Here is a 12295-nt window from a genome sequence, read left to right as displayed (position 1 = left end):
TGTTGACTTCTTTTTTCTTTGTTTTGCATCTCTTTGTAGTATCTATGCATCTTTTTGTGGTTTTGTTTTTCTTTGTGGTAATTTTGTGTGTATATGGTTATCTTTGTCTCTGTGGTCGCTTTGTGCATCTTTTAGTTACATTCTTGTCTTTTGGGATTGTTCTTTGCCTCTTTATGTACCTTTGCATTTCTTTGCAGTTGATTGGTGTCTTTTTGGGATCACTTTTTGTGTTTTTTTGGTCCTTTTGTCTCTTTGCAGTTTCTTTGCACATCCTTGTGGCCATTTTGTGTCCCTTTAAGGTAATTTTTTGTCATTTTGAAAAAGGAGCCTCTTAAAACTAAAAATTGAACATGCGTTCTCATGCACAAGATAAACAAAACAGGGACCCACTCATAAAAACAAGCAGCTCCCAAGTTACCAGAAATAAAAAAAAAATCCAAAGGCTACCTTTAAGGTTGGAAAAATCATCTTATTTCACTGTATGTTAACAATGAGTGAGATGCTTTATGGCTGCATGATTCTATTAAATAGACATTTTTATAGTATTAATTTATTCACATTTCCATAAGTTGGTCTGAAGGATTTAACATCTTTGGAAACTTTGGGATCTTCCCTGGAATTGACATAAAGTTTTGTGGGTTTGAGCAAAGTTTGGCTGCACAGCATGTGTCTGTAATGATTGTGAAAGCTGGTCTGAACTGGTAGTGTTTAAAATTATTATCAGAAGCTTTAAAAAATAATAAGCCACAAAGAATCTTTTTAACTCAGAAGACTCGAATCTTTAATCCCACACAGAATCCTTGCAAGTTTTCTCTTTTGCCCTCCAAATTCACTCGACTCTGCTTCCCGGGGACGGACTGCACATAATTCATCCTGTGAAGGCTGAGGTGATGTATTCTTTTCATGTACAGAGGAAGCGCAATATCCTGTTCCCGCATGGGCTCTAATACCACACTGAGGTAGACTGGCCCCCAGCCTCTTGGGGGCCTGAGTGCTCCTGAAACTAAAGCCACAGGCTCTCTGATATATGAGGTGTCTGTCTGTCTGTGCCTTAGACCGCCTGTTACAGTGACAGTAAAAACTCAGACTAATGGGGTCCTTCTCTGGAAAGCACAGATGGGACTGGTTCTCATTTTAGTGGCAAAAATATTCCCGCAGGCTCATTCTCTTTTATTGAACCAACATTTGCTCTTAAGTCATTGTTGTGAAATACAATATTTTAAGGGATTACATTTTCTCATGAGATCTCCGTTTACGACACAATACAAATTGGCTCTGGCGTCTACGTTAAATGATTTGTGTGCAGCAGCAGCGACACGTTATGATGAGACTATCGATGGAAATAAACTGATATTTTATGTTTTAATGCAAAATCACTCAACTGAAGTTATTCTCAAGCATTGTTGGGATTGCAGTGAACTTTGGTCTCCTTTGATGTTGATTCCTATAACCTGTTTTTCTGTGCAGGAAGTATTTTACAAGCTCTCTGTGTTGCTGGTACTAATTTAAACCTTTCCTGTTTTATGGACAAGATTTGTGCATGTTGCTTTGCAACTTGCATGCTACTTTGCAAAGTACTTCATATGTTGCTCTTATCCAAATAAGTTAATGTTATCATCAAATTGTCTTTTTTTTTTTAGAAACATCACCTTTAGTTTGATGAGAACAAGAACAAAAAGAAGATGTAAAAAAAACCCCAAAAAACAAACAAATATAAAACAAAAATATTCAAGGGATTTTAAAAATTAAAATGTGCAGTGGTGGAAAGTAACTAAGTACATTTACTCAAATAGATAGATAAGTACTTATTTTGGGTACTTTACCTGAGTATTTACATTTTATGCAACTTTATACTTCTACTTCTCTACATTCAGAGACAAATATTGTACTCTTTACTCCACTACATTTATCTATCTGACAGCTTTAGTTAGTTACTTTACAAATTTAGATTATTGATGCAAAGTTATTAAACAGCAAACTACTCTGTATACAAATAATAGAATTAGATCCACCTTTACAAGAAGCAACGTTAAAGTAATGGACATAATAATGCAACAAAAATTATAATTCAATATTATTTTAAAATGGGCCGTTCTGCATAATCACAACTTTTACTTTTGGTATTCTAAGTATGGTTTGATGCTATTCCTTGCGTACTTTTACTTAAGTAAGATTTTGTTTACAGGACTTTTACTTGTAATAGAGTATTTTACTTTTTTTTATTTTATTTTTTTACGTTTACTACATCAAAAGATCTGAATTTTTCTTTTACGACTGCATAAGTGAAACAGCACCTGTCCGGCAGGTTCCTGCAGAAGAGAAGAATTTAGCGACCCAAACGCAGCGGTGAGCAGGCAGTGGGAGGTCTACCTGTGCGAGCCAGCAGCAGGCTGGTAAGACCTCCTCCTCCTCCTCTCTGCCACCGTCATTAGATCCCCAGAAGCCGAGAGAAACCAGTCGGACGTCCACTGCTCCTCCGGTTCACACGCTGCAGGATTCAGACGCTCACAGGAGGAATGCGTGGCAAAATATCGCGTCTGTTTGGATTTCCAGAGAGGAGCACGCTCTTTTAACCAGTGCATTTTCATTTCTAGCATGATAGCTCTTCTCTGGAGCCGATAAAGGCGTTAAAATGTCTCACCAGTCGCGGTTTGTCCAGCTCTCCGCCGCCTCGCTCGCCGTGGTCTTCGGCCCGGACGAGGAGAGTTCGCGCGCCGGCGGAGGGAAACTCAATGCTAACACTACGAGTGGCCAGGAGATTTTTGCGGACTTCAAGGCGCAAAACTTGCGCAGTTTTTGGAATAAGAGACTCGTAAAGGCCATGGCTGAAGTTTACTTTCAGGGATGGATGGAAAACATGGTGCTTTTCATTCAAGGGAACGCGAACAACTTGGAGGTGCTGAGAGAAGCGTGGATGCGCAGAGCTCTGAGGTCACCTAAGGGATTTATCATTAAAGCTGTCGGTAAGTAACATCATTCCTGTCAATGAACTCTAACAAATGATATTATATCATGAAGCGAACACTGATACTAATACACCTTTAAATATGCATCTCGAGTCCAAAACGTTACCTGAAACAGTCCTGTTACAGAATGTATTAGAATAACAGCAAGAGTATTACAGGTGGAGATGCACAGGGAATTTACAGACCTCAGTGAACAGCTACCACAGTCATACCAGAGAGCATTATGTGTTTTTTTCCTTTTAGGGGACACAGCAGAGTCACACATCCAACAACATTACCACAGAGAGAAATGTGTGAAAGCCATAAACTCTTAACAACACAGAGCTGCCAGAGTTTAACACCCTGTCTCCTCCTCTTTTGGATTTTCATCGAGACTGGCCTCTTAATTCAGTTTAATTTGATGTTAACAGTGTTTTAAACCAAAGGTTGCTGTGCTCTTAGTGTCAAAATTATATGTTTTTAGTGAGTCCTTTTTTTCAAAATCTAGGTTTTACCAAATTTTTGTCACTCAATCACTTGTGTCTTAGATGTTGCAATGTGTAGAGATAAATAAAACTCCCCCTCAAAATGGATTTATTTTTATTTTCATATTTGTATTGTTGGTACAGCCTACCTGGATTTTTTCTTCTCATTATTCTCATGTAAAACACCTTTCAGAAATGGGCATGATTTGAAAAGACACTTCAATTTGTCAGTATGAGCAGTGAGATGTTGTTGCAAACCACTTTTCAGCATTACAGGTGTTTGTTGCCTGAGAGGTTAAGTGTAGATTTCAGGTGTGGAGGGACGCAGGGGCCCTGTCTCTCTTAACAGGAAAGTAGCAGAGGACCTTTACTGTGATATAATTCGACATTTGTACCATAATTTGCTGTAGAAAACAAACATATTGGTGCAGAAAATTTCACCCAAATGCATGAAATGTAGTGTTTAATGCTTTAAATTGTCTTGCAATGGACCCCAAAACCTCTCATTTCATTTGTGTCCTCCCCGATGATAAAACAAAACCCACAGCCTTGCCGGAGATATGATATTTTTTAAATCTCTATTCCCCCAAATATGATCTGGTGGATTTGAGCAGAATGCACGACCCGTCAGCCTCTCAATGTTGTCGTCACAGTGATATGTTTACCAGCGCTTGTTAACAAAGCTCTGTATACTGTGTAATTACTTCTAATTGCTCCTCGTCTCATGGCTCTCCTCCTCAGATGTGTTTAAAGCAGCATATCGCTGCACAGAAACAATGAATGGAAACCTTTATGCAGCCTCCTATAGCATGATCTCATGGGCTGTAAATGCCTGACAGCACCGGCTGCTGGAGAAAATGACAACCCTGTGTGGGTTTTTATGCCTAATGACAGTACTCTTAAGAGGTGCACCAGGTTATTCACATTTTTTTCTTAGTTTAGAGGGAAGCTGCTGAACTCAAGGTTGTAGTAAGTATATATATTTGAGAAATGATTTTATGTTTCTGCCACAAAGCACTACCTTTGACTCACTATAATCCCATTAAAATTCAAAAAACTGCCGGATGTAATAGTGTTAGAGGTTCCAAATGTTGCAGCACGTTCCTTTTGGTTGTTGAAACAGTGTCCCAGCAACACACACATTGGCTTTGAGTTCCCATTTGATCCAGCATCCACATTCAGTGTCAGTCTGTCCAAAAATGTGTCTATCTTGGTGTAGTTTTGTCTGGATGCACACTGTCTACCTGCTGACTTTGTGTCAATCCGTCAGATCTGCCAAAATGACAATGCACGGACACGTAAAGGGAGGAATGTGATATGAAGGGGACCACACAAGGGGAGACCCAGGAGGGTGTGGAGCATCAGAGGGAGGGGGGAGGTGGAGGCTGACATGCCATCCCACTGTGAGACAGTTCCACAGACAAACACCACATGAGCCAAAGGTGATGCCCAGCTTATTGCTATGCACATTGTCAGCACAAAGGTGCACACACACATGCATGAGCTCACAGTCAGATGCAAGGCAGGCGTCAATACCTCAACAGACACCTCATGTTTGAGCTTCACACCAGAAACTTGTAAGCAAACACGTCTGTGTGTGTGGACATGCCACCTCCCACTCCTCCTTGACAAATCCTTTGCCTCACACTGCAGTAATTTGTATGGAGATCAGCACTGGCAGGCTGTCAGAGTCTGGTTTACTGCCTCCTCACTGAGAATTGGTCAGCAGTGAATCACTGTGCGACTGGCTGCCGACCACCGCCGCTTCTCTGTTGCCCAGGATTAATGTCCCTGCGTTTCATGGCCAGTGAGGGACTGTGGAAGTCAGATTCCTAGATTGATATCAGGCATGGACATCGAGGCCTTGACATTGTCCTCATATAAATATGTCAGGTAGAAAACAGAAATGTTTTGAGTTATGAGCTACAGCGGATTCCAAACGGCCGTATTTCCTTTCCCAGGTCAGAGCAAGGTTGAGATGTGACTTCATTGACGTGAGGAGGATTTTGAAAGTAAAGGAGAGAAACAAGTTTCTAGGATGTTTAGGGGACAGGTCACCCTAAAATCAAAAGTACATGTTTTTCCTCTTACTTGTTGTGCTATTAATCAACCAGGATTGTTTTGGTGTGAGATACTGAGTGTTGGAGTAATCGGCCATCTGCCTTCTCTCCAGTATAATGGAACTAGAAGCTTTTCAGCTTGTGGTGCTCAAAGCGGCAAAAAAATACATTTGAAAAACCCAACAATGTATCTTTCATTAAATCATGACCTGCTTACTCAGTATAATCCACAGACCGTGTTGTTTGCTGTTTCATGAAGGAACTATTTTCTCTCTACCTAACTACACCTGCCAACTGTATCGCTGCTCATAATTAAGTGTGCATTATGGATGAGAGGCTTTTGCTCATGACAGCGTGAGATGTAAACTTGAATGAAGTCCTCAGTTTAACTGCAACATTAGCTAGCTCAGTGGTGCTAAGTGAGCTTGCAGTAGATGCAGTCTGCCTTATGTGAGGTGATGAGGCTGGCAAGTGTAGTTCATTGGAAGGGAAATAGTTCCTACATGAAAATGCTCACAACAAGGTCTGTGGATTATCTTAAATAACCGGGTCATGATTTCTGTAAAGACACATTGCTGTTGATTTTTAAAATAAATTTTTGGCGCTTTGAGCATCAACATGAGTGCCATCTAGTTCCATTATTATGGACAGAAGGCAGACATCTCTAAGGCCTATATCTCCAACCTGATGCAACAGACACCGCAACAGTCTGGATTAATGAAAAGCACTACAGGTAAGAGGAAATATGTAGTTAAATTTGTATTTTTTTATTCTTGGGTGAACTTGTCCCTTTAAAATGAACCAGAGGCATAGATTTAAATCAAAGATTCTAGACAAACAGACACAATCACTTTGATTAATTTATGCTACTTCCTTCTGGTTATCATTGCTAAGAGCCTTAGAGAAGACAGATTGTCCTGTTTGCCCACCAGCTCCTCCGGGCCTCCTCTTGGGGGGGAATATGCAGAAAAGGAGGAGTGCAGGAGGTGGGGAGGGTTGATGGAAGAAGGGGATTGTGGTGAGGTTAGGCCGAGATAAACAGACAGAGTGAGGAGTTAGTATGAACAGGCTTCGTTGTTATCCTTGTGGGAATGGGCCCCACTGGTACTGGGGTTGACCTCTCTGCTTCAGCTCACAAACGTCTGCTTTTTTTTAAAAATCTTATCTCTTTATCCACTTTCTTCCTTTTAGCAGTTATCTACAAAACAATACCGGCGTCCCACCACAGAATCTTTTCATTAATAGAAAAGTGTGAGTAGACGTCCTCCTCGCTGAGTGTATTGACATCTGTTTGCATTTACACTTTAACCTGAATGCTGTTAATAATCAGATTGAGATCTGGTTTACAGTAAACCTCTTTGAGATTACATCATTCTTTAATAATCAGGACGTGGTATTCTGCTGGAAACACAATATGAGAAGAAAGATTTGTTTGTTGTTTTTGCTTTAATAAATGCACCTAAATTAGATTTCTCACCACTGTTAGCAGCACTGCTGTTTCCACATAGATACAATGCATTACATTCAGCTTGCTCCGTCCTTTTTTATTGCATGTGCAGAATAAAACTCCCCAACCAAATTCAAGATATGCTGTGTACATGCCACATTAATCCACATGACTGATGAATAAATCAGTTCTATCAGATGGGTCGACATATTTACTTCTTTTTAAGAAAAAAGGAAAAAAAAGTAATCCAGTTAAGATAGTTTACCTGTTGCAATAATCAGCATATTGACTGAAAGCAGTAGGTGATATCTTTTACCAAAAAAAAACCCAACTTTTTGAAACTGTCACTATATTCACACAGCACAAAATGAGATGGATCTGTGAAAAAAATCATGCCCCTCTGCCGACTCTATTGCCTTGTAGCATATCTAATGGCACTACTGCATGTGAACGAAAACAATCAGGGCCGTGGAATAACGAATGCAGCTGTCAGTCATGTCTGTAACTGTGAGCTGTGGTCAAAACTGTCAAAGCAGGCAGCGCTGATTAAATTTTAATCAAGATTCCTGTACCACATTCTTTTTTTCTCGCCTCAGATTATTTTCAGATATATATATTTATCTGCAAAACGAAAACATTTGCTCTAGGCGATGGTGCTTATTACTTCAGTCGTCTGTCTGCAAAATGACGGCCTGGTCACAAACTTTCTTATTTTATAGCTAAAAAGCACACAAAAAATGTTTTTGAAAACATTTTAGATGATAAACAGGCAACACCTGAACTGTGTTTCACATTTGACCAGCGCTGCCTCATGTGATAGTTTAACTGCAGTTCACAAGTCGTGATTAATATGATTAAAAGCTGTTGGACTCTGATTTGTCGTTTTCAGCAAATGCCTTTAGAAGCAGTAGGAAGAGGAGGTGGGACATTGTGTTTTTCATAGACTATTTGTCACGTGTACTTCTTTTAGAATACAGACAGCTTCAGCAAAAATTAGAAAGTTATTTTCATAAAAGTTACCAACTGTAGATTCAAAGTGTCTCTGGAGCTAGAGTTTGGAGACGATTAGCCAGATTTGCAAAAAGACTGGAGGCAGGGAAAAAAATCTTTCCACATTAAACTAAGAAGATAAAGTATGTTAATTAATAAAACTTAGAGGTGCTGGGTAGCATATTTTTGCACTTTTGCCATTTCTCTTCCAGTCTTAATGCTAAACTGAGTTTATTGCCTATTGGCTCTAGTTCCAGTTAACACAGAGGCATGAGGGTGGTATTGATCTTCTTATTGATCAAACTTGAAAGAGAATGAGTATATTTCCTGAAATCAGATTTTAACTGAAGTTAGATTGCGTGTGAAAATGCCTTAATTGTCTTGTCAGAAGTCTTTAATAGAAAAAAACGTAAAAATTCTCTGACAATTAAGTTCTTAGTGGAGATGTATCCATGCTCTCCTGTTGAAACCAAAGGCTTCATAATGACCGTTAGCTGGTTCTGCATTATTTAGAGTCGTGCTATTGTCTCTGCAGCAGGATGAGCGTGCATCCACAGCTGAAACATTTATATGGAGTCAGCGAGCAGTGTAATGAGGTGTCCTGTATCTTCCCCACATAAAGCTCTGTAAACTGCTTGTGCTCTTTGGACATGGACATGAATGAGTCCTCTGGTCGGCCTCTCACTTTCGCTATGGAAAGCATTTTTTTGGCCATTGTAAGACAAACTGTAGGTCTCCCTCGGTGTATTTTTGGAGAACTAAGGCGCGGCTATGCTGCAGTTTTTAAGCCAAGTTTCCTTTTTAAATGGTATGTTTCATTTAACTCACCATACCATGAGGTGGTGAAGCATTCCTGAAATGCTTCATTTACTCTTGAGATCATTTCCTGAGTCTGTCGGCTCAGAGAGCCTCATTTCTGCTCTTTACTTTTCACTTGAAAGTGTTGCGTTTTCACACAAGGAGTGTCTTCTTTCATGAGGGTATTTTGTCAAAGTCTCAGAGCGCTTCACTAATGGTCATAACTCTTCCAGATGTTCGCTTATTAACCATGACACCCCCTCACAGGCTTTAAATGGCCCACCCTGTCCTAACCAAGCAGCACAGGTCAAAGGTCACAGCCTTCTTGCTAACAAGCCTCCTTGAGGTCAGATAGCTTCAGAGCGTTTGTTAGAAGACAAACAGCAACAAACATCAATACAGTATCCAGGTGTTCTTCACTCACTGGTCAGCTCAGCTTCTGTTAGTGGTTTTACTGGTTCCAAACCTTCTGTTTCTGACTTGTTATTTTACAGATATGTTCTTATAAACTGGATGTTGTTCCACACAATAAAAGTGGATATGGTCACAGAAATATTGTCCATACTATTGTCAAAGTTTAGGTTGCTTTGGTCAAGTTTGCATTTCTACCACAGTGGCAAAAGCAGAATGTTTCAACCATTCATAACTTAACAATAATAATAATAATCAACCTCAGTAGCAGTGTTGTTCTTGTTTATTGTGCTCGCCATAGTTATTATTACTTCACACTGGTTCCGGCACCGTTTGACAACACTTGAGAACAGCTTGAAAACAATGCTAGTCCCACCTGTGGCACTGATTGTCAAATCGAGTCTCCACATTGCGCTCATTGGTCATTTTTTTTTAACTGAGGAATCTTTGTTACATTTCACAGTGCAAGATGAATCAGTATACTCGAACTCTTTGGAGTGGGCAGATTCAAAAGGGCTGGACCCAGGCAACCGCTTACCTACTTTTAGTTATATTTTTAAATTGTTAATTCATAAATTAATTATTTTTTAACTATTAATTATCTATTCAACTGTATATCCTTAGCTCACATAACGTCTTTGAACTTGGCAATTAACTGAGGATTACACCATTAACTAATCAAATTTGGCTGTAATATTTCTACCTAATTTAATTATAGATTTGTTTCAGTCAAGGGACAATTTCTATTTTTTAATTGAGATAGTTGAGTTTTCCATGTATCCCCTGGAAACTGTAGAATTGCTCCCTGGAGTACAAGTACATAATATGTGTTTTACTTAGGACAATGTTAAAGAACCCCCATGACTTGTTAATGTATTTATCTGTATGTTATTTCTGGTGATGAAGGGAAACACTCAGCACATTTATGTGAGTTCTGCTCCGCTCTGCTCAGTTACATCTGAGCGGCTTTCCGACGATATTGGTTAAAGATAATTGCTCTCCAGCTCCCTCGACACTGATACTATAACATTAAGCTGTTACACAAAATATATGCTGCTGTTTTTCAGGCTCAAAATGACGAAAAGTCGGTATTATGACAGCGGTTGGTTCAATCTTGTTCTCCCCACAAAAACAGAGGTGGGTTCTTGCTGAAACCATACACCAAATCTGCTCGTATGCAACAGTGTGGAGGTTCTTATGTCTGGTTTTTGGTTGATAGATCAAAGAACGTTTCGTTTATCCAAAATAAACAGTTGACTGGAGATGAATTAAATAGTAACGTGAATGGTTTTGTAATGGGAAGAAAAGCCGCTTTGTTGAACGTTTAGATTGCATTTCAAATTGCATTGTTGGTGTAAGTCAGTAAGCTGCAGTCTTGTGACACAAGAATCTTTTTTATTATATATTACTGTGCCAGTGCCAAGGCCATCTCTCTGCATTTATCTGGAATGTCTCTCCGTTTCCTGCACTTGTAAAATATTTAGTACATGGTTCTGATATGAGGAAGCCTTGACCTCTATTCTCTGACGTGACCCTCTGAAGTGCCTACACATGTGTGACAGACTGTGCGTGTGCATGCATGCCTCTCAGCACATCATTTGTTAGCCACATCCTTTCCCATCGAGCAGGAAGCTCACCCCTGGTGCGAATCAGGCACGTCGGCCTCTTTATCGACCCAAATTTTGGGCTCACCCGTAGCGGTGGAGTGGAGCGGTGCCAACAACAACAGTCGAGGAGTTTCCTCTGTATCCCTCAGCTTATACACCCTGTCAGCGGCCGCTTGGGTTTCCCTCGTGGGATTTAACTTCATTCACTCTCTGGTCAGACAAATGGGTCGACACAGGAGTGAGGCTTTATTGCATTAAATTTGGTATTACTATGACTCTACAGTTTCCTGACAGGATGTTTTCTTTGCTTCATTTAGCATTGATAAGTGCAGTGGTATGCTAACATCAGGCCTGCAGTATGAAAGTGCTGTGTTATTGTATTTCAAGAGTCAAAGATACTTTCAAGGATTGTGGCGGAGCTGTGTGCTGACCAGTTGTAGGGCATTAAAAAGTGATGGATCATATGGCGGACACTGGACGTTAGCTCTGCTGTGAATACTGGGATAACAAACCCAGGAATCTGCTGCACCTCAAGCTTGGTTAAAGAAAAGGAAATGGGTTTCATCTGCAACCAATGACTGCCATCACTCTTGATTAAGGGGTGTGGTGCTGCTGGAAACCCTCTCAGATTGTGTGTATATGTTTTGGTGGTGGGTGTTAGTGGGGAAAAGCCACATGGGTGGAGTGGGGTGAAAATACCTGAAACTTTAACTAAGACCAAACTGGGGAAACTACAGGCTCTTGCCTATTTCTGTGCTCAGTGGTCAGTTTAACAACGGAGCACAAACTGAGTGAAATGCCGAGCACAGTTTAGTTTTTGTCATCACTGAAACAGCTCAAAAGCATCTTAAAGAAGGCACATGGTGTGCTCCCTAAATTACGTCGTAACCGGCAGTGTTTCAACCTGATGCTGTTCTGTGGCTTATCTTGCAGATGCAGCAGGTACTGTCCTGCCATTTTCTCATCTGATATCCCCCGTCCACATATCAGGCTGCCGTGGTCTGACCGTCGGCTGGCGTATAATAACACCGTGACCGGTTCTGTCACACTGCATTCTCAGCTGATGCCATTCAGAGGCATGTCATGTGGACACGAAAGGTGGCTTTTGGTGTTGGTATTGTATGCCCAAAGCACTGTCAAAGTGGCAGTATTGGACGATTTGACAACGACAACGGGCCAAACTGTACAGGTGTTTAAAGTTTTCTGCAAACAGTCTAGATAGAGAACAAGAGAGGGCCTAAAATTGAATCCTGGGGAGCTACTTTTGTTACACCAATGAAAAAAGAATGAACACTGGACACATTTTTCACGCTGATATCAGTTAGCGAGGTTGTTGTGATTGACTGAATTCTAGTAAAGGATCAGCAAATAGAAGAGCATTGTGTCCATTTTTAGATATTTTGGAGAAAGACGGTTATCAAAAGGACTTTTATCTCCTTCTTTATACAGTGGAAGAATATGAGCAACCATCTGTGACCTTTAATGTCCCTATAATCTAAAATAATACTTTAAAGATGTTTAGATCTGTCTGTTTACATAAGAAATTGAAATG

General features: G+C 40.2%; 1 protein-coding gene across 1 annotated transcript in view; it reads left to right on the top strand.

The window, feature by feature from the left end:
- The first annotated feature begins 2410 nt into the window (after positions 1-2410).
- The window catches only part of stox1 (storkhead box 1), a 28782-nt gene continuing 18897 nt past the window's right edge, over positions 2411-12295 (top strand). The window contains exon 1 of the mRNA XM_042502728.2: positions 2411-2963. Within this exon, the coding sequence (XP_042358662.2) occupies positions 2633-2963 (331 nt within the window). The 5' untranslated portion in view covers positions 2411-2632. The remainder of the gene's footprint in view (positions 2964-12295) is intronic.

This window comes from Plectropomus leopardus, chromosome 13 (genome assembly GCF_026936395.1).
Source record: "Plectropomus leopardus strain MGB_pleo_1.0 chromosome 13, ASM2693639v1, whole genome shotgun sequence".
Classification (NCBI taxonomy): Eukaryota; Metazoa; Chordata; class Actinopteri; order Perciformes; family Serranidae; genus Plectropomus; species Plectropomus leopardus.
This window is presented reverse-complemented; position numbering and strand designations above follow the sequence as displayed.